General features: G+C 46.2%; 1 protein-coding gene across 2 annotated transcripts in view; it reads left to right on the top strand.

The window, feature by feature from the left end:
- Window positions 1–22,649, top strand: part of ACOT11 (acyl-CoA thioesterase 11) — a 72,426-nt gene that overhangs the window by 46,176 nt on the left and 3,601 nt on the right. For both annotated transcript variants that reach the window (XM_050963579.1, XM_050963578.1), the window contains 10 exons: window positions 86–187; window positions 2,729–2,864; window positions 4,031–4,187; window positions 6,607–6,726; window positions 7,767–7,911; window positions 10,033–10,088; window positions 17,299–17,365; window positions 17,704–17,787; window positions 18,475–18,608; window positions 22,085–22,216. In XM_050963579.1, the coding sequence (XP_050819536.1) occupies window positions 86–187; window positions 2,729–2,864; window positions 4,031–4,187; window positions 6,607–6,726; window positions 7,767–7,911; window positions 10,033–10,088; window positions 17,299–17,365; window positions 17,704–17,787; window positions 18,475–18,608; window positions 22,085–22,216 (1,133 nt within the window). The remainder of the gene's footprint in view (window positions 1–85; window positions 188–2,728; window positions 2,865–4,030; window positions 4,188–6,606; window positions 6,727–7,766; window positions 7,912–10,032; window positions 10,089–17,298; window positions 17,366–17,703; window positions 17,788–18,474; window positions 18,609–22,084; window positions 22,217–22,649) is intronic.

The following is a 22,649-nucleotide window of genomic DNA, read 5'->3' as shown; positions in this document are numbered from 1 at the left end:
ACTCTCTTTTTCCCCCAATAGAAATAATGTGTCTCCGCTATCTATCACATTCTGTTCAATGCCTTTCTGTTGTGATCCCCTCCAGGTTGGCATACAGGTCAGCTATGAAGATCTGTGCAGCGGAAAGCAGTGGAATGTGTGTAAGGCCTATGCTACTTTTGTTGCACAAGGCAAAGCAACTGGCAAGGTAGGAACTGAGCCTGCAGAAATTAGGATGGTGTAATTTCTACCTGTCGATTCTTGGCACTGACAAGAACCTGCTTTTGGGATCTGATCCAGCATCTATTGGAAAGACATCCAGTGCTTCAAAGGGCACTGGATTAGGCCCATAAAACCAAGTGAAGATTATTTTTTATGTGACACTACTGATGTCTGCTGAAACTTTAAGTCTGACACAATGTAATTCTTAGTTGTATTTTCGTAGCATTTACGACCATTCTTTGGCACATGTATGTAGACAGTGGGTCATTTTTGTATTGACTGTGTTTGTATATGTTTTAGCAGAATGGGGCCCTGATCTGACGGGCCTCAAAGTGCTACCACAGTGTCAATGTGAAATAATAACTTACTCTGTGTATTGCAGGGTTTGTTGAACATCTGTATAAACTGTATTTTGATTAGCTGCCTGCCTAGCTGGTTCTCCCCATAAAAGGGACTAGATTTCTCAAAGGGTTGGTAGGTAGGTTTATAAACGTTAACAAATAAATGGCATTCCTATTCATTTACTGATTTTTTTTTTTTAAGCTGATACTTTATGGTTATTAAAAATCCCACAGTGTGCTGGAAGCTAGTCCCAGAGTCCTAGCCAAACTCCAAGTTGGGTAATTGCCTTTCACCTAAAACATCCTCTGTAGCCTCAATTGAATATAGTAGCCTTCACCCCACATCTTACACCACTGTATAGTAATGAAGTGTGCTGCTAAGCTGTTTGCATATTTTACTTAAAGGCAGGGTGGATTGATTTAAATCACCAATTTTAATCATGATTTTAACCGTCAAGCAGAAAACCTTGACTTTAAATGTATCTTTGTTTTTAAAAAAAAGTGTTTTTTGCATTTGTACTTTGTAGTTCTTTTCCTAAAGATAGGTTGATTCTCAGTGGCTGGCAACCATTAAAACATGTTGCGTTTCAACCAGATATACTCTCTGCACTAAATTTTGTGCTTCTTTTTGCTAACCAGGACGATCTGAATATGTTGATTTAAGCAATTAGATAGCTTAACTTACATTTATTCTGATTTTTTTTTTTTACATTTTTATGTTAGAAAAAGGTGAATGTTGCATTTTTTTTTATTTACCTAGATTAATTTTTATTTGAAATTTTGTATTTGGATAGAAATTCAATTTAAAAATGCACAAAACCAGCATTTTTATTTATTAAATAAAAATGGCCTTAAGTGTGCTGGATACATAAAAGAGAGCTTATCAGAACACGTTTTGTATTGGAAAACCCATTTGTTACGTGTAGGTGATTAAACTCTTCATCTTCAGTTAGCAAAGTGAACAGATTTGTTTCTGGTCCTTCAAGATTTTAGATCTAGTATATCTCGTCCTTTCACACCTAGTTTTTGGAAGAGAGAAATCGAACTTTCCTGCTTTTTCAACTCCCAGTTCGTTTCTTCTCCTTGAACGAACTAGTCATTGAACTGAGCTAGCTGAATACACTGAAATGAAGCAAATGTTCTCTGTGCACCTGCAGAAGAGGTTACAGCTGTCTCTAAAGCTAGTGTTAAGCACTTCCACAAAGTCGGACTCCGGGCGCTTATCTGCGAGTTCACTGGGCTGACGTTCTTTAAAACTGGGTAGCAAACATATATGGCATAATGTATTTTGTCCTTGAATTTAAAATATTTTAATAGATTATAGCACATTTAAACCTTAGCCTAGGTTGTCAATTCAAATGTTATTTAAATAGGCATGAGGTAGTTGTTAGAGCAAACTGTTGGGAGTTGGGTGATCAGTATTCTAGTCATGGCTCTGACAAAAGTTTCCTTCTAACTGTGGGCAAGTCCCTACCCCTCCTTTCACCTTGGTGCCAGTTTCCCCATCTGTAAAGTCAGGTTAATACTTGCCTACCTCAGGCAAAGGGACCTTGTCCACTGGACTGGGAGTGAGAACACCTGTGTTCCATGCCCAGCTCTAGCACTGACCTGGTGTGTGAGGGTTAGTCACGTCCATTTCTGCGTTTCTATTTCCCCACTCACCTTTTGTCTTATTTTTTTTTTGTAGACAGTCCTTGCCCCAAAGAACTTACAATCTTTGGCTGCATGTTTGTCTGGGGCTTAGTCCCATGAGGTCCTGATCTCAGCTGAGGTCTGCAGGTGCTGCTGTAAAGCAAATAGTCATTCCTGTTAGTGAAGTGCTTTGAGACTTCCTGATGGAAGGTGCTTTGGATGCAAAGGACTCCTGTGTGTGGAGATTCAAGTGCTTTAGGATTGTTTGGGAAGAAAGGCACAAGGAGGATCTGTGTCTTGTAGAGAAGCAGCACCTCTAAAAGCGAGCACCTCTAAAAAGAATTCAGTCCCCCTAAGGAATCAGATTTCCCTGTTCATACCGAACATTGGAGTTTATCACTGGAGATAACAGTTAGAATACAAAAGTCCTGCAGATAAATAGGAACATCCTCACTCCTTGATGTCCCCTTTAATCAATGAACCGCATCCCCATGGGACCAGCCTGGAGATGAGAAGAGCTAACCACCAGCACTCTGTCTTCTCTTGGCATGTAGATGAAGCTAAAGCTGCTGACTCCTCAGACAGAGGAAGAGAAGATGGAATACAGCATTGCTGCTGAGCGCCGCCGAATGCGCCTGGCCCACACCGACACCCTCAAGGATCTCCTCACCCACAGCACCATGCCGACCGGTAAGCTGCCCTGCGGATTCTGCCCCTGAACAAAAGCAAACCTAGAAACTGTGCCCGGTGCTTGCCTGACTACTTTGAGTTGGTGTCCGAAAAGATTCGGTCATGTGTCAGGAAAATAATTCCACAACTTGGTATACGGTTACCGGGTAGCAGTATTCAGAGTGCTATACAAGTATTCACTATTCCTTGCTAGATCCCTGCCAGGTAGGTAACTAAATACTCTTCCCATTTTACAGATGGGAGAAATTGAGGCAGAGAGAGAGAGAGACAGTGACTTTGCCAGGGCCACACAGTGAGTCGCTGTCAGAGCTGGGGTTAAAAGACAGAATTTCCTAGCTCCCAGTCCTGTGCTGTCCTCCAGACTCTGCTGCCTCTAATCTCTATCTCATAAGACTGGCCTCCACTATGAGGTTCTAGCCACCCAAAATCCACTCACCATGTATCACTGCTTCTTGCCTTGGCATATTGCTTTTGTAAAAAGCCCCTTTGTTGTGCTCTCTTATTCCCGTGGGCTAGTAGAAGGGTGGTGCTGTGTCTGCAGCACATGACTGGTGGAGAAGGAGATCAGGGTCCTGTTTCAGCCTCTGCCACAGATTTGATCTTGGGCAGCGCTGAACCTCTCTGCCACCATGAAACGGAGATAATATCTACTTCACAACAGTTGTGAGGCAATTGCATGAATGTCTGATGGAAGGTTCTATCCATGCAAAACACTTGGTGGTAATGTTCTGCAAAGCCACAGAGACTAGTGGGATCTGACCCCTCATCTCATACTCCATAGGCTTTCAGGGGCGGAGCTTGCTGAGGAGAAGGCTCCCAATCTCTTTTGGGGAAGAGCACCTTGCGCTGCTCCCCGGTGAATGCTCTCTTCCATTGAGCAGGGACAATGAGCTGCTCTCAAAGCCGCCTCAGCTGGCCTCACTTAGATGGCTGGTTACTGTGGCATAGGTTTAATGAGGGAATTCTTCTGCAATCAGCAAGGCAGTGGACAGTCCCCTGGGCTGGAAGGGGCCAGGGTATGGTGGTGGATGAGAAAATGGTGTTTGTTTTTTGTTTTGTAGCAATTAGTTGAGTGATAAATAAATAAATATGCAGATAACATCAGCCCAGTGGGGTGAGTCCTTTCCACACACCACTCTGGTAAATGCGTATTTCTTTCATGCCAGAGCGTGAGAACGGAGACTGCAACACCGTGGTGCCTGCTGAAAAGACCAGGGTGGAGAGTGTGGAACTGGTGCTGCCCCCTCATGCCAATCATCAGGGGAACACCTTCGGAGGCCAGATCATGGCGTGGATGGAAAATGTTGCCACGATAGCAGCAAGGTGCAGTTCTGAGCTTCTCCACAAGGGTGGAAATGCCTCTGTCATAGGAGAGGTTCTGATTGCATGTGCTGTTAGCATCTTCTGCGCCTTCATTACCCAGCCCGGTAGTGAGGCACAGCAAGACGGTACAGCAGTCAGGGAGGAAGAATATAGTGCAGGTGAAGTGACATGGGGGGTGCCAGGTAGTTATCTGCCCAAGATTCAAGGGCTTAGTTCCTCTGTTTTCGCCAAGAAAAAACCCTCTGAACTTTAATGACCACTATGGTCAGGACCTAAACTTTCTTTCCAGTCAGGCCATTGGGCCTACATCCAGCCAGCACTCCAATTCCCTGCTTGGGCATGGGTTTGGCATTGACGCTAAGGGAAGAGTGCCACCACTGAGACGCCAAGAGCACTTTCTCTCTTGAGCAATGTAGCCTTACAGATCTCCTCCCCGCATACTGACTAGGCCCAGTTCTCGCAGCCTGAGATGGGGTGGACTCAAACTGCCCTTCCCATGTTGTTGATTATTCACCCGAGCGCTACTCTTGGGGAGCCAGCTTTGACTAGACTGCCGGACTAAGGGATGCCATCTTTGGAGTTTGCCTAGTGGGATAAATTCCTATGTCACGATGTCATCATTCCATCACACCACAAGGTTTTAACACTGTGTGTCCGATCTGGAAGATGACCTGGGGGATGCGGGGGGTGTCTCTGTGTCCTATGAGCGAGGTGGGAATCTCACCATCAAAACAGATCCCACAGAATCTGCTCTACCCCTTGACTGAGGCTGCATGGTCTCATATGCGCCTCCCTTCTGGTGAGGCAGCTCAGTTGTAGGGAACGTTACGCCCTTGGCCTGCCTGTAGCAGTACGTTTCCCCTGTGAGAGTTCTTTCCCTATGTATGTTTGGAAGCAGCTCTTCTGCAAAGCCTGCCAGTGTTTTCTGTTCATGTACAAATACACAGTCTGGTGCAATGTCGTGACCAGGGACAGATTTCCAGTGTACTGTTGTGATCCTGGAAACACTTCTTCATGACCTGGGGCAAGTTGCTTCATCACTCTGCGCCTCTGGCTCCCCATCTGTAGAGAGCGAGGTAGCAGTGGTTCCTGCCTCTGTAAAGCGCGTTGAGAGTGACCGATGAAAAGACCTATATAAGAACTGGGGGATATTTATTCTGAACCTTGAAGGATGTCCAGGACTGATGTATTCTGTCATAGATAAATCAGCAGTTGTCCATTAGATGGTGCTCTGTATGCATTAATTATGGGCATTCTGAATCCTCTGTGTGCGATGCGATGGGAAAGGAGGTAATGAAGGAGTTAAATGTCTTATCTCATTTTTCGCCATCTACCTTTTTGGGTTTTAGTTTTTTGATCTTCAGAGACTAACTTTGAGTTCTCAGGTTGACTCGTACTGAACAAGGAGTAGTCTGTGTTCTGATTTTACAGTGGAGTGGGAACAATAGCCCCAGAATAACTGCACTTGAAGGGCACTGGTGGAGATTCAGAGCAAATTTCTCTCCCTCCCTCCCTAATTATTTAATCATAAAATGTACATCGTGCTCCAGACGCACTTGGGTTGGCTGCCAGTATCATGCACTGCCTGTGTGACTGTTGCATTCTTGCCGCTCTGCCAAAATGAATGTGGGCCCAAGTCCCATGCTGTCATTTGGGTGCCTACCAAGTGCTAACACTGCAGTGCGGTAGCAGGAGGAAGACATATTGTGAAGACACATCTGTTCTTTGGATGATGTTTTTTAAACCAGGCTTCTGTGTCTCTAGCTCTAGTGACGAAGTGGGAGGTAAGGATCCTGTGGCCCCTCTTTGAGTGGAAAGGGGGCATAACCTGTGACCTGGCTTCAGGGACTTGCTTGTAATGAGCTGATCTGATGGTGGGTTATTGGCAGGATTTTGCCCTGCCACATGGGAATCGCAGAGTGTGGTCCCAGTCGTTTGCTCTCTCAGTTGGCTAGGAAAAGGGTGCATCTCTCTGCACAAGTGACCTTCGGTGCTTGGAGAATGATTATTCACAACATGGAGAATTGGGGCCAAGAGGCTTGGAGCCGAGGCAAAAGACGTGTTCTCAGGGGAATACAGACCTCAATGGCTGCCTTTCGGAGGGCAGCAAATAGGCCAAAATATCTCAGGCTGGCTGAGCATTGCTGGGGACTGTGTAATGGTGATAGCTAGGCCAGCATCAAAGGTTTTGCTTTGGGGTGGCTGCATATACCTGTGTCACCTGACAAGAACCCTGCCTCCTGTCCTGTTCTCAGGGCTCTCTGGCTTGAGTGGTTTCCCTTTTGTGCACGAACACTTGCCCAGGTCTGCTATATTGTCCAGCAGCAGGGCATGCACACTGGTTGATATGTTGGCTTGGTGAAATAGCTTCCTCATTTTGAGTGCATTTTGCTAATCAAATCTCTCTCCCTTCCCACAGCCGGCTGTGCCATGCCCACCCCACTCTGAAGACCATTGAAATGTTCCATTTCAGAGGACCATCACAAGTTGGGGACCGCCTTCTGTTAAAAGCTATTGTTAATAATTCGTTCAAAAATAGGTACATCTTTCTCTGGTTCAGGGTTTTGAATGGATTTTGATAAGAAAGTTCAACAGAAGCTTGCACTTTTGTCTTTGAAAACAAAACCATGGAAGTTATTAGCTGCTGGATTTACACAAATGAAGAAAAATAATTGAACAGGAAGGAATTGCCACTGTTCAACATCTGTAACACGAGTTCAATATCTGGTTCTATATAAAGGGATCAGCTATGTTAACAGATAAGCAGAGCAGTGTTTTCCCCTTGCATTACAGAATGCATTACTGACTGTAAAATCAGTTTGATTCAGAAGTTCAGGTTGTAGATTGTTCTGAGAATAAATCTGAATTGGCTCAAATAGCTTGAAATGGGTTCAAATAAAGATAAATTCACAATCTATAAATTAATAGAAATAAAAGATGAAGAAAAGACCCGTTAAATCATCTAGTTTATTGTAGCCAATCACTGCGTGTCTTTATTTACTTCCTTTTATTCTACTTCCTACATAGATGAGGTCTAAACATCAGGCAGGAAAAAATAAGTTTTTTTTTACTGTGGGTTTTCAAAGTAACCTCTTTATTCTCACATGAGAAGCAGTGAATTTTCAAAATAGATTTTTATGCCCTAAATCTGCTCTCAGAGTACATGCAACATCCATTAAAATCCATGGGAGCTGTCATTGTGGGCAAAATTTGCTTGACATAATAGAGTGATGTGTCCAGTCCAAGTGATTAGATTTAGTCAAAAAACTGGAGGGGAAAATTTCAGATTTCATTGCAAAGATTTTCCTTTTTTTTTTTGGGTTGAAATTTCAAATTTTGTTGAAAACTTGCGTCAAGATTTGAAAAGTTGCATGCGCTCTGCTTGAGTCATTGCCTTTTTCATATCCTACTGATTGAGCTGGACTGATCTAGTAGGTCCACTCTTAGGTTCCTCTGCTTTTTGATTATTGGTAAATAAGCAATGAAATGTATGGCACACTGGATTCCTTTAGCTAGGCAGTAGCATTGCTTTACGCCCCAGGCACCTAGAGATGATCTGCTTCCATTCTTTCTTTCCAGCATGGAGGTTGGCGTTTGTGTGGAGGCCTATCGACAGGAAATGGAAGTCAGTCGAAGACATATCAACAGTGCCTTCATGACGTTTGTTGTCTTGGATCAAGAGGGTCAGCCCAGTGCCATTCCAATGGTGAAACCAGAAGCTGGGGTAAGAATGGAAACCATAATCAGAGCCTAGAAAGTGACATTGCCCACATCGGTGGGCTTGTGCAGTGATGTAAAAATCTGGGGAAGTAGGATGCAGCTGAATCTTGTTTTGCTCCAAGCTTCACAGCCTTTAATTCTATTGCATTTATCTGATTCACTGCAAAACAAATGCAGCTTGCTAAAATGGAAATCAAATTGCTCAATAGAGAGTGAATTTACATTGATAATAAAAAATGTCCTATGTAGAGACTGAAATGTATTAGCCGGGCAAGACTTGAGAGTATTGCTTACTCAAGTGCGCAGGACCACGACACCCCTCCAGCTGTCCATCTTCTTTGGCTTATGAGGCTATAAGCCCTTGTGCTATTACATATAACAGAAATTCTCCTTTAATCCAAGGGTTGGGGTGGAAGGTCCTGAATCCTATGTAGCCAGTGTATGTGAAATAAATGATGACTGAAGTCCATGCAGCCACGGATTAATTAGGAGAGGATGTCTTTGCTGCCTCTCCCTCTAGGATTTACCCTAGGGCACAGAGAGGTTTCTCAGTGTTGCCAATTTAGTTGTTTGTCTTTGATCTCCTCCCCCCTGTAAATCCAACCTCCCTCTCTAATTTCAGTTCCTGCGGAAAACACCAAGAGAATATTAATTTAAAAAGCCAATGTTTTGCTCATATTCATGGGCTTGGCAATGCATGGTACAAAGAACAATGTAAACAGATTAGAACCATGAAGTATTGAGCTCCATCAGAACGAAGCAAGCAGGGAAGGAAGGAAGAGAAATTAGGGTTTTCAAATAGAGGAAAAACTCATCTTTTTCCCTTCTAAAGAGAAAATGAGAATGTTTTGAAGTGTGTTAGAAGCATACGAGTGCATCCCATGTTCCTTGAGCACTTCTGTGATACAAAACTGATGAACTAAATCAAAGTCTCTCTGTAGGATCACATGAGGGCTGGTATATATTTCCAGTGCTTTGCTAACAGCTGAATGTACTTCACTACACAAGTTGCTTCCAGGATTGTGGCCTTGCTGAGTACTTACGTGTTTAAAGCCAGAGCATGAGAAGCCCCATTGAAGGGGTGAGGGCTTTAACTGAAGTTCAAGTGAGAGGTGTACAGAAATCCCCAGTGGTTGGCTGGCTCTGGAGCAGCAGATCTCAGATACTGTGCAATGCTGAGACAACTGTAATGAATTTCTCAGTAACAGTGGTGGATTTAAACAAATCATGGAATCCGAAGGAGGCTGACTTGTGTTTTAAAAAGTTCTTGTGAATTCAGGAGAGTGACTTGAATGTTAATGCAAACGGCAGCAAAACGGAAATATTTGTAGTAAATCAATCGGTGCCATATCAGCCCATTTGGAAAATCAGAGGAAATTCACAACCCCATATAGCAACTGGCAGGCAGCAGCATTGCCTAGCAGCGTGCAGCAAGGGAGCCTGGTAGTTAATGCAAGCGTTTAACCAGTATCTTCTTACTAAGTCAAATAGCTGTACAATGCTAACTTGACTTCAGCCAGTGGCCCTGTCTACATAACAAGTACAGCCAAGTTTTTGTAACCAGTTTGGGTCTCGCATGTTTCTTGGCTACAACAAACACAGCTGAGTTGTCTGCACAGCAGGTTCTCCACACCCCTCCCCACCCCGCCCTCTCACACAGCACAAATGCATTGGCTGTTAGCCATCCATTTCTACCACATTGCATAGCTCTGTTGCATCAGTGCGTTCTGGGAAAAACCTGATCAACTCCCCTATTCTGACTCCTCGGGGGTAGAATTCCCAGAGGCCAGGCACCTACACAGAGTAGCACCAGCAGTGTGTGAGGCAATGCATGCTGGGGTGGCTTGCTGAAAGGAATGCTCAGTGGGAGAACTAGCCAACCTGGGGGCACAGGTGGGAGGTTCTGTCTGTACTCTAAAAACAATGACAAACCCAGCGCTGCTGACCTGACCTGACCTGCTGCCAGGAAGACAGTCCTGTCCTAGGCTGCTGGTGGGGGCAGCTGAGACCAGCAGAGGCTGTGGGATTGATTCGCTTTCTTAATGTTGAAAAAACTTATTTTCTGGTCAATAAATTTTTATTTTTCCAAAACTTTAACCTCCATGAACATGTTTCCATTTCACAGGATGGAGAGAGACGGTACAGAGAAGCCAGTGCTAGGAAAAAAATTAGATTGGACAGGTGAGTGAAAAGGATCAGCCTCAAACGAAGAAGGAAAAAATAATGGGAGTGGGGAGGAGAAGCTTTAGCATTTTGAATAGAACTGTGTGTTTTTATTCCAGTCCATGTTCTGCTCTGAATGATCACATGCAGATAATTCAGTAAAGGCTGGGAAAATTGGAGGTAGCCCATGGCTTTCTGTACCATGGAAGGTAGGGGTGTGTGTGTGTGGTGGGGGGGGTGGCTAGGTGCTGACTTTTGGGTGTGCCGGGGCTGGAGCACCCACGGGGGGGAAAAAATAGTGGGTGCTTAGCACCCATTGGCAGCCCTGCGAGTCATCTCATTTCCCTCCCCCCAGCACCTCCCACCCGTCATCAGGTCCCACTGATCAGCTCCTCCCGCCCGCCGCAGTCAGCTGTTTAGTGGAAGGTGCGGGGAGCGGGAGGAACGGGGCTGGGGCAGGATGGGGCTGGGGCCTTGGGGGAAGGGGTGGAGTGGGGGCAGGAGCTGGAGCAGAGCAGGGGTGGAGCACCCCCTGGAAATGCAGGAAGTCAGTACCTATGTGTGGGGGACGGGTTGCACGCCATGGCTGTGATGATATTTGGCACTTACATAGCACCTTTCATGTGAGGATTTCTCAGAGACTGGAGGAACTTAACCTTCCAGTGCTCCAGGAGTTGAGTTTGGGAAACTGAGACCAGAGTTCAAATGGTTTCTTCACAGCATGTCAGTGTTGGAAACAGGATTAGAATTCAGCCCAGACTCCCAGTTGCCTTTCTAGCCCAACCTATTCTGTGCTGAGCTCAACTTGAAGCAGAAAGACACTCAGAGGAGCTCAGGAGAGGTGGCAGTTGCTCAAAGAGACAGTAGTAAGGTGCAACCCAACTCTCCCAATGTGAAGGAAAGATGAGAAGAGTAGTAAGAGGTCAATATGGCTCCATCAGGAACTCTTTAAGGATCTGACAATCCGAAAGGAATCTATCAAAAAGTGCAGACGTGTGCAAGCTGCTAAGGATGAGTACACCAGAATCACACAAGCATGGAGGGACAAAAAAGGCAATCGGAAATGGGCTTATAAATCCATTAAGAAGAAGAGAAAGATGAAGGAAAGTGTAGGCCCCTATTTAACAAGGAAGAAGAGCTAATAATGGACATCAAGAAGGATGAAGTGTTTAATGCCTACTTTGTCTTCACTAAGAATGTAAATTGTGACTAGTTACTTAACACAATATTAGCAACAAAGAGAAAGGAACGCAAGGTAAAATAGAGAGAAAACAAGTTAAAGAATACTTAGATAAATTAGATGCATTCAAGTTGGCAGGTCCTGATGAAATGTACCCTAGGATATTTAAGGAACAAGCTGATACAATCTCAGACCTATTAGCCAATTGTCTTCAAGAACTCGTGGAGGATGTGAGGTCCCAGAGGACTGGAGAAGGATAAATATAGCACTTATCTTTTAAAAAGGGGAACACAGAGGACCCAGGGATTTACAGACCAGTCAGCCTAACTTCAATACCTGGAAAGATATGGAACAAATTATTAAACAATCTCTTTGTAAGCACCTAAAGGATTATATAGTTATAAGAAATGGACACCATGGATTTATCAAGCTCAAGTAACAAATCATGCCAAACCAACCTGATTTCCTCCTTTGACAGGGTTATTGGCCAGGTGAATGGAGGGAAGCAGCAGACATGATCTACCTTGATGTATGTTTTTTTTAAGTGACATTTTCATAAGTAAACTAAGGAGATGCATTCAAGATGAAATGGCTATGCTGGGTGTACAACTGGCTGCATGATTGTACTCAGGGTAATTGTCAGGAAGTTGCTGGTTCAGACTGGAGGTATTTGTGAGGGGTCCTCTGGAGGTCTGTCTTGTGTCTGGCACTAGTCAATATTTTCATGAATGAGTTGGATAATGGAGTGGAAAGTGTGCTTATGGTGGAACCAAGCTGGGAGGGAGTTGCCAGTACTTTGGAGGACAGGATTAGAATGCAAAATGACTTTGACAAATTAGAGAATTGGTCTGAAATCAAAAGACGAAAATCAATAAAGACAAGTGCAAAGTATTTCACTTAGGAAGGAAAAATCAAATGCACTTCACGATGGGGCATAGGTGGTGGTACTGCTGAAGAGGATCTGGGGGTTCTCGTGGATCACAAACTGAGTATCAATCAACAGTGTGGTGCAGTTGCTAAAGAGGTATCAGTCTGCCATGTATTAACAGAAGCATTGTAGGTAGGACACAGGAGGTAATTGTCCCAGTCTACTCTGCACTGGTGAGGCCTCAGCTGGAGAACTGTGTCCAGTTCTAGGTGCCCCACTTTAGGAAAAATGAGAAGGTCCAGAGGAAAGCAACAGAAATGATAAAGGGTCTAGAAAGCCTGATGTATGAGGAAAGGTTAAAGATGGGCGTGTTTAGTCTCGAGAAAAGAGGTTGGGGCGGGGGGGAACCCAATAACAATCTTCAAATATGTTAAGGGCTGTTACAAAGATGATGATGATCATTGTTTTCCATGTCCACTGAAAGCAGGACAAGCAGTAATGGGCTTAACCTGCAGCAAGGAAGATTTAGGAAAAACTACTTAATTATTAGGACAGTTGAGCACTGGAATGGGCAGGCATCCAAGGGAGACTGTGGAATCCATGTCATTCATTGGAGGTTTTTAAGAACAAACTGGATAAACACTTGTCAAGGTCGGTCTAGATGATCTTGGTCCTGCTTCAGCACAGGGGGCTGGATCAGGTGACCTCTCGAGGTCCCATTCCTACATTTCTGTGCTTCCATGAAAAGGTACTTGAGGGTTAAGTGGTATGGTGCCAAGCCATGGGCGTTAGGAAGAGAGACACAAAGCAGATCTATGTAGGGGAGCTGGAGAGAGAAGATGGTAGGGACAGCACAGGAAAAATGTCTAAATTCAGAAGTAGAATCTGTATGTAAAACACAGCCTCACAGGGCTGTGCTTATTTTATACATCCGTTACTGTCAAAACACACTCTCTAGTATCCAGATACCTTGGTGATTAATGCACTATAATATCTGCATAGACAGAGAACGCACAAATACATAGCTGGACAAGATCAATCTGTAATAATCATAATGATTAGCCCTCTTCTAGTGCTACCTCATCTTGGAAGTGCTTTGTAATCATCCAGTTTTATCTCTCTGCTGTGGGGCAGGAAGGGAAGAATTTATTAACCTCACTCTATTCTTGGGGAAACTGAGGCAGAGCGAAGTGATTTGCCCAAGACTTCCAAGCATTTGAGAGCCAGGATTAGAGATCTTGAATATTTGGTGCTCTTGGAGCACAAGAGAAGCAGTGTGGTTTAGTGCAGAGGGGGGCAAACTACAGCCCAAGGGCCACATCCGGCCCGCAAGACCCTTCCCTCTGGCCACCGAGCTCGGCCAGGGAGCGGGGTCAGGCCAGGCTTGCGGAGGAGTCAGCCCAACTCCTCAGCTGCGCAGTGAGCGGGGCAGAGGCTAGCCCCTGGCTCCTCCCCTCCCTCTCTGCCTCCTGTGCAGTCAGTTCCCCCAGCGCCTGGGCAGCATGGCTATAGTGCCGCCAGACCTGGTGCTCCAAGGCAGCGTGGTCAGGGGGAGTTCCAAGGGGGCTGCAGGGGGTGGTCAAGGGACCTGGGCCCTGCTGCCTGGGACAGGGCCAGAGCAAGCCAGGGTGCCCCTCCACCCCCAGCATGCTTGGCCCCTGTCCCCAGTAGCCAGGCCCAGACAGGGAGTGAGCCCTGCCCAACTGCCAGGGAGAGTAGCCAAACGAGCAGGGGAAATGCACAGGGAAAGGACTGAGCCTCCCTTTCACCCACCTCACAGGTAATGTGGGGCAGGGAGAGTTCGATGGGGGCAGGGGGGAGCTGGGGGGTGTTAGGGGGCAGAGAGCAGGGGTGTTTGGATAGGATGTAGGAGTCTTGGAGTGGGCAGTTGGGTGGGGAGCATGGGGGGTTGGGTGGAGATTCTGGGGGGCTGGATAGGGGGGCGGGGGCCAGGCCACTTCTTGCTGTTTGGGGAGGCATAGCCTCCCCCAGCCTTCCCTACTTGGCCCTCCATATGATTTCTGTACCCGATATGGCCTCAGGACCAAAAAGTTTGCCCACCTCTGCTTTAGTGGGTAAGATATGGAATGAATAAACAACTTGAGCCTGAGAGTCGGTACATCTATCGTGTTCCATTTGTGTATTGCTCCTTGTATTCTTGCTGTCCTTATTCTTGGCTCTGCTGTGAGAGTTGGACAAATCATTGAATTTCTGTGCCTCAGTTTCCCCTTCAGTAAAATAGGGATAATGACACTCGCCTGCCTCTGTAAAACTCTCTTTTAGAAGGATGGGTACAAAGTGTTAAATATTATTATTATTTCTTACAAGAGTGCACACATCTCTTACGCTGTCCCCTCAAGCAGTGAAAAAGTAACTTATTGGATAGACAGTTTTTATCCCTAGAAGCTGCTATTTTTGGCTTAATGAAGTATCTGCAGAACCTTGATATAAAGCCCTAGTTGCATCCAAGACCAGTAATTGACTGGGTTTTGGAGAATCCTGGAACTGGAAGGAACCTTGAGAGGTCATCTAGTCCAGTCCCTTGCACTCATAGCAGGACTAAGTATTATCTAGACCATCCCTGACAGATGTCTGTCTAACCTGCTCTTAAAAATCTCCAATGTTGAAGATTTCACAACCTCCTTAGGCAATTTATTCCAGTGCTTAACCACTCTGACAGTTAGGAAGTTTTTTCTAATGTCCAACCTAAAATGCCGTGGCTGTCTTATCCTGAGAGGTTAAGGAGAACAATTTTTCTCCCTCCTCCTTGTAACAACCTTTTATGTACTTGAAAACTGTTATGTCCCTCCCTCAGTCTTCTCTTCTCCAGACTAAACAAACCCCGTTTTTTCAATCTTCCCTCATAAGTCGTGTTTTCTAGATCTTTAATGGCTCTTCTCTGGACTTGAGTTGTCTCATCCTAACAGGTATCTTACTGCTGCCCCTGATCTGTAGAAAAATGGGAAGCTGGTCTCTGGTTAATTTTACATCTGTTACGAACACTGTCTTCCCCCGCCCCCATCTCTCCACTTGTTTTATCTGCATGTACAGTTGGAGTCCTAGCTTCCTCACCCATTGTGAATCCCTATTCCTGGAGTCCTCTCTGGTCATGTGGTTGCAATGAAGCCTTGCAAAAGAGATAGCTGCTTTATTTTGTTACTTTTCAACTCTTCACCTTGGTTATATCATGTCTCTGATTACAGATCTGGTGTTATCAGACAAATTATACTCCCGTATCTCAGTCCCTGAGAATACGATTGTAGTGAAGTGTGGCAATTAAGCAATGAAAATATTTTCTTCCTGGAATGTCTTGCGGCATCTGCCCTCCTGCTTCCAGGAGTTTTATAACTTTCCCTTGAGTCCAAGGCCAATATGAGAACCAACACATGGTCCCTCAGATCTGAGTCTAGCATCAGCGGTTCACTCATTACACCAGTTCCGGAATAAATTCCGATCTTTTCCGTTACAGTAAAGGTTTCCATCAAATGGCCCTAAATAAACAGCATCCTGCAAATTTGACTTGCTGCTTGTGAACAGTTCAAATATAGTGTTTGCTCCGGCGGTAAAACCCAATCTCTTCTAATCCAAGCTTGGGCTGCTGTGCACCTCCAAACAGACTTGACCGACTTCAGGTTTTGTTACAAACCAAGTGATGAACTCTTCAATGACACATCAGCTGTGGCTCTCAAAGCACTTTACGAAGGTGGATAAGTACCATCCCCATTTAACAGACTGGGAAACGAATGGAGAAGCTCGGGGCCAGATTTCAGCACTTCTGCAAACCAGGTCCTGGATTGTGGTCACCCAAGACCATTTCCATGAGAGACTCTCCAGGACTTGCTAAAGAGATTATCCAGTAAGCTAGAGGAAGAGCTGGGAACAGAACCCAGATCTCCTGGCTCCTAGTCTGGGGTCTAGTCTGCTTGTGTAACAGGGTAGCTGGCCTATTAAATGAAAGCAGGCTCAGCTCTCCTGTTCCTGTCCAAGTTTGCCCTTTCTTGGTGTAAGGAGGAGGGTGGGGTGCCTGGGGAGTTATAACTGATAGGGAAGTTCAGAACCCAGAGTTCAGGACAGGGGTGAGTCCACAGTAAAGCGAGCTCACAGGCAGAACTGGGCTAAGAGCTACAGGGAGGGGATTCCCGGGGAGGACAGAGTGGTAAAGTTCTCTGGTTGAACAATGGCACTAGATCAGGCTGGTGAAAGAGGAGGGTGGCCAGAGGGTCTTCTACAAATGTCCCCAGGCCACAGAGCGCTGAAGGCTCAGAGTAGCCCAGGGAGATGCCTGCTGGCCGGAGAGGGCCAAAGTCTGGGGTTTGATGGAGACGTGAGCCTGCTGATGTGTCCGGGCAAGAGCTGGAATTGTAGCTGGGAAGGAAACAGGGCGGAGAAACACCCCAGCGGGTGGGGTGAGGTGGGAAACTGGGCTGGGGTGAGGGGGAGAGATGCTGGAGTTGGACTGTTTGTTTGCACTATGCTGAGGGGATTCTGGTTCCTGGTAGTGGGAAGGTTTGGTAATAAATTAAACTCAGTAGAGCCTTCCGAGTCCATGGGTTATTTGAGAAATCAAGGGGAAATGAGGGCAAGGGCTGCTGTGACAGGGTGCACAGGTGGAAGCCATCCATTTACAGCTTGCCTATGCCACTCCCTGACCACCTGCAGAGATTGGCCTGCTTGACCAGAAAGGCCAGATGGGAGCACTTCCTGTTCAAATCCAGCCCTGAACGTTGGGGCTTAGGCCCCCCCATCCCTGACTAACAGATGTGTTAGTGTAGACCAGGCCTTAGAATTGTCCCATCCAGGCACTGCCTGGCCTTTGTTAGAAGTAATCCTTAAAGGTTCTTTTCACCCTGGGCTACAATCCGATTCCTCTCCCTTCCGCCTGCAAATGATGTGCAGGATTTCTGAGGCTTTTGTTGCTCTGAGCTCCCTCAATTTGAGCCAAGAAGAAATGGCTGTTTCAATCCACTGGGATCCTGGTCCCAAGATACTCATAAGATGACCATGTTTTCCCTGCACTCCTTTTGGAGATCATTGCTGGAGAAGATATTGAAGTAAAAAACACTGCTGCTAACTTTACTGTCTGTCTCTTTCACCAGCATGTGTTTGAGATGTCCTTTTCCCTGCCACGTACTGAAGATCAGTAGTGCTGTAACTAAAGCAATTTTATTTGCTTTCCCTAGAAAATACATCATTTCCTGTGAACAGACAAAAGTGCCATTGTCAGTGCCCTGGGACCAAAGTAACAAGGTAAAATAACTGCCTCTGTAGATATTGGCCATATCCTCCCCTGGCACCTAAGACCCACGTGCTGTAGGAAGGCCCAGGAACAGGTATGAAGTAGCAGCTAGACGTTTATACGTGAATAAATATGGTTTATGGAAACAAGAAGGATGAAACCTTACCTAAAACAGCAAGCATTAGAGAGCTCTTACCTGGAATAATAAATTCCTTCTTATCCTCTGATTAGTTCAGTATCTGAGCAGCTGCAAGCTTGGCTATAGTATCCCATGAGTTTAGATATAGGAAAACATAACCAAAGTTCAACGTGATTTCTACTGTATTTTCTTATGATGTTTTTGATGTAGGTTTATCTGAGCTACAACAATGTTTCTGCACTGAAGACTCTTGTAGCGAAAACCAGTTGGGTACTCGCCACAGAAATAGACAAGGTACTTAACCCTGCCGCACGCGCCCCCCCCCTGCCCCCACAAGTAAACACTGCCGCCTTTAGTCTCCTGGACTGCCTACAGGTAGCAGAAACAACTCATGCTGAGATCAAAGGACATGTTTCAATCCTTTCCCACCCCCAGGTATCTGAATCCTAAAGTGTTTGATGTTCCCAAAACAGTTTGAATAAATGGGATTGTACCACATGTATTCAATGACTGTGTCTATACTATCAACATTCTGTATATGTCCAAATGTACACTGCAGACACACGCTTATGTACATGTAAAATATAGGGCTTCCAGTGATGCCGTACTACCTGTGCTTTAGTAAAATCTCACTGAACCCACCAAGCAGAGCTGTCCACAGTCTTACCCATTTCCATTCAACACCCATGCTAGCTATCCGGTAACTATCTCTTGGACAACTGTTTTGTGACTTACTCATGGGGCTTATTGGTGAAGTCAGAACCAGCTCATAAAACACAGACCTCATGTACCACCAGGTATGTGTGATTCTGCATGCTAATGTAATGAAAGAGAGGGGTGTGTGTGATAGATCAAAACTGTTTGGTTATATTATAATAAGGCAAAAATATGAATGAATCTTATTGCTGGAAATTCAAAAGTCATTTTAAAGAAAACAGCAGGCTGTGGCTCTCACCTGTTCGGTCTGTCTCCCTCTCAAAGGTCAGGATGTACACGCTGGAGGAAGACAAGTACCTCTCCTTCCGAATAGAGATGACCCTCTGCATTGATGCAACACAGGCCTTCTTCCTTCTGTCAGACTTAAGACAGAGGCACGAATGGGATAGACATTATGCGTGAGTACTTGGAGGACAGCTAAAATGTTAGGATTGATGGTCCCTGTTTTATTGGGGATGGGGGTGGGGGGAGGTCCCCAATTTCTTTTCTTTGGCTTTCCTGCCTCAAAGCAACTTCCCAATCCAAAAAGGTTCTTCATTCAAGCCATGCAAAGTGCTTTTTCCCCTCCATCATCCACCCCACTCCAAAAGCAGGAGCGTACAGTGTATGGAGTCTGTGGCTGGATATGTACCGACATCCAAGTTGGCTGCCACACTGGTCATGTGTCGTACAGCGGGGTAGAATCCGGGACCTTTATCTCCTGAAGCACACGTTGCTGCTACTCGAGCAAAAGAAGATGCCCTTTAGCCGTTGGTGACAGTAGTAAGGCTTTTATCTTCTGGAGACCAGCCATGTGTACAAGCTAGTCAGGTGCTCTGCCTGCATGCTGATGACACCTCGAGTCTTGTTAGCCTAGGATTACAGCTGAGACTCCTAGCTGGCAGAGGCGTGTAACCACAGCAGTGAGCTGGCTCGTAGCTTTAACACTCTATGTTCCTGTCCCATATAAGGGGTCTATCTTCCTATAAAGTGTGCTGTGCTATAAAGCTGTGCTCCTCTTCCCAACTCCATAAAGTGGCTGTACTGTGACTATACACTATGACCAGCATATGCTCTTAGCTCTCCCATGGCCTTGGATGGTAATTAGAATTGGTTATACTGAGATGGGGCGGAGTCTTGTGCCAGGATCATATGCCTGTGCAACTTGCCTTGATTTTAAAGCTGTCACATTGACAGACACCCAGTCAGAGGCAGAGGGAGCTCTGGTTTAAAATCTCCTTTGCAGGAGGGTGTCACAGTTCCCAAAGTAACTGCACCTCTGATCCTTTTGTGGCCTTCTTGAGATTTTGCCTGTCCTTGGGGCAGCATCCTGCTGTCCATTCTCTCCAGGCTGGGGATTGTGGACTGCAATTCATGGTGATCACCTCAGCAGACCTATCTTTAGGTCATGCCCTGTTCTCTCTGGGGCAATGACAGGATTAACCAGCGACCAGCCAGCCTCCATAGATCAAGTACACCTCTACCCTGATGATAACGCTGTCCTCGGGAGCCAAAAAAATCTTACCGCGTTATATCAAACTTTGATCCACCAGAGTGCGCAGCCCTGCCCCTCTGAAGCACTGCTTTACCGTGTTATATCGGGTCATGTTATATCGGGGTAGATGTCTACTAGTTATTCAGAAGCAAAGCTTTACAGAGAGAGTGTTTTTAGAAACAATGAACAGCTTACATGCAAGTGTTCGCTTAGCAGGCAGTCACCCGTCTTCAGCATAGAGACCCTGGCAGGCAGGGTCCTTGGCAGGGCCTCTGTGTCTGGGTCACTGTCTCATGTCCTGCAGTTCTTGGAAAAAGTGTGTGTGGCTCCTCTCCCTACGTCAAAGTGGTCACTTGATGCAGTTTTCAATTCTTTGTTTGCCAGGCCTCATGAACCACATCAAACCAGTTTATGCAATTTCCTCCAGGGGATGAGGCTTCTCCAGACTTAGCTGCATGGGGATTTGCATGAATTATGCCCCAATGGTTTTAGTTCCTGCAGGAAACCCTGTAACTCCCCCATGGAGCCAGAATACAATCCCTAGCCCATTCAGATCATAAAACACTTCTAAAATGGAGACTGTAGTCTTTGGAGTATCTGTCACAGAGGACACCTCTCTCAGGGCCACTCGTTCTTCCCGTACCACAGCCTCGGTGAGCGGCCTATCCTGTTGTTCATTTGCACTGAATCCAGGACTTCTCCACTCACAGGAGCAGCCTGGGAAGTTTAAGGAGCTGTAACTTATTTTCCCAGGGATGGTCGGCTCTGGAGGGTTGGGGGGGTATGTCTACACGTCAGTGAGAATACTGGACTTCCTTACCCAATTTTACCCCTGGGTTGACTGAGCTACAAGAAGGTGAAATGACTTTCCCAGGTCACACAGTGAGTCAGTGATCTTTGTGGCTCTGATCCCAGCCACGAACCTCATGTCCTCCATCAAAACCAAAATATCCCAGGCTCAGAAACAACCTCTAATTTCAGGCCAATCCCATCCTTCAAAAATAAACAAAACCAGACTGAGAAGGCACAGGAGGTGCCACGTCAATGCGTGAAAAGGATTTGCAACCTACTTGACAATACAGTTGAAACGTTTCGGGTCAGACACTTGAACTCAGGACTTGGTCCAAAGCCCATTGACACCAGTGGGATTTGGCTCAGACACTTGCCTAGGGAGAGCGGAGTATGAACTCCCACAGAAGGCAACCGATCTTTTGCCTAAGCAAGGATTTCAGGGTGTGGTCATGAGAGAATTGTTTGGAGCAATTAATTTTGTGAAGAAAATGCTCTACTACAGGGTAGTCAAATTGGAAATCTGGCTCTAAGAGGCAGGTAGGCACCCGGTGGGATTTTCATGGCCTGCATCTTTGGGTGCCTAGATGTGTTTAAAAATCTGGCCTGTGGTCCAGGGGAGAGCTGATATATCTGGGAAGGTGGCTCTACTTCAGCAGAGAAAGCTTTTCTTTCTCATCCCTCTGATTGTAAGTTTGTCTAACTGGCTTTTGTTTGGCTTGAACTGCTTCTGTCTGGAGTCTCTGAGTTAGTGCTGAGTAACACCATATGGTTAGGGCCCCACCAAATCCATGGCCCATTTTGGTCAATTTCACAGCCAAGGGGTTAAAATTTAGTCAGTTTCAGGTTTTCAAATGTTTACGTCTTAAAATATGACAGTGTTGTAACCCGAGGGGCCTGACCCAAAAGGTGGTCAGAGTGGGAGGGTCACAAGGCTATTGTAGGGGGGTCATGGGATTGCCACCCTACTGCTGGCAGGGGCGCTGCCTTCAGAGCTGGGCAGCTAGAGAGGAAGGCTGCTGGCCAGGTGCCCAGCTCTAAAGCCAACACCACAGCCAGCAGCAACACAGAAGTGGGGGTCACAGGGTGTGGGGGGCGTGTTACCATAGGCCTGTTTTTTTCCCAGCTGTCTCTTGCCTGAGTGGGGGGCTGACAGCTGGAGCCACAGCTGCCTACACTGAGAGGTGATGACAGCTGGAGCTACTGGCTTCCTACGTGGGGGTGGGGGGTAATGACAGCTGGAGCCATGGAGGTTCCTGCAGACTGGGGAGGTTCCCTGAGGTGGATCTGACCTGCCCTGGGAACAGTCTTTGCAGGGGAAGAGGATGTCTGGTCCTTCCCCATCCCTGGCTGGGACTAGCAGCCAGACCATGCACATGGTAGGAGCCTCTGACTGGGCATCAGATTTCATGGGGAAGATCAGATTTCACGGTCTGATGGGTTTTTCATGGCTGTGAATTTGGTAGGGCCCTACGTACGATGAAACACTATTGAGAGAGAGGGAGGACATCTTTTAAGGGAAGGTGTCTGGTGTCATGGTGCTGGGAAGATGACCTCATCTTTCGGAAGTTGGCCTGAATCCTTTCTGGAATTTCTTCTGCCTCTTCCCAGGAGCGCTGAGCTTGTCCAGCAAGTTGATGAAGACGACACGATCTACCACGTGGTTAGTCAGACGGTTAGTCAAGAAAACAAGCCTCAGGACTTTGTTATCCTGGCATCAAGAAGAAAACCTTGTGATGAAGGGTACGTAAATGAGCATGGCTCCAGCGGCATGTTGGGTCTGGCGGGCTTACCCTGTGCAGCGATTGCTGGCAGCCGGTGCACAGAATAGGGACAACAGTGCTGGGCCCAGCCCATGGGGCTGGAAACATCTAGTGTTTGGTTAGTGTGGTGTTCGTTTTCAGTGCTACAAAGTCGATGCTTAGTATTTCCGCTGTCTCTCAAATCCCCACAGATGGTGCTTTCTCTCCTGTTTAAATATCTCTGGGATTCCCTCTCGTGCCAGGCTGTCTTTCAGTGCCTGTGGTATTCAAGTGCAGTGTGTTGAACAGTTGCTGGAACCCCATACTTACGTCCAATGATGCACAGCCCTTGCGAGCTGGTTGGTTTATGACATGCTGAAGAATGTAAACATTTGCCATGAAAATGATCCTATGAGCCAGCGAGTGAAAAATGC

Source organism: Gopherus flavomarginatus, chromosome 7 (genome assembly GCF_025201925.1).
Source record: "Gopherus flavomarginatus isolate rGopFla2 chromosome 7, rGopFla2.mat.asm, whole genome shotgun sequence".
NCBI classification, from domain to species: domain Eukaryota; kingdom Metazoa; phylum Chordata; order Testudines; family Testudinidae; genus Gopherus; species Gopherus flavomarginatus.
Note: the sequence above shows the minus strand (reverse complement) of the source record. Positions and strands in the feature narration are given on the sequence as shown.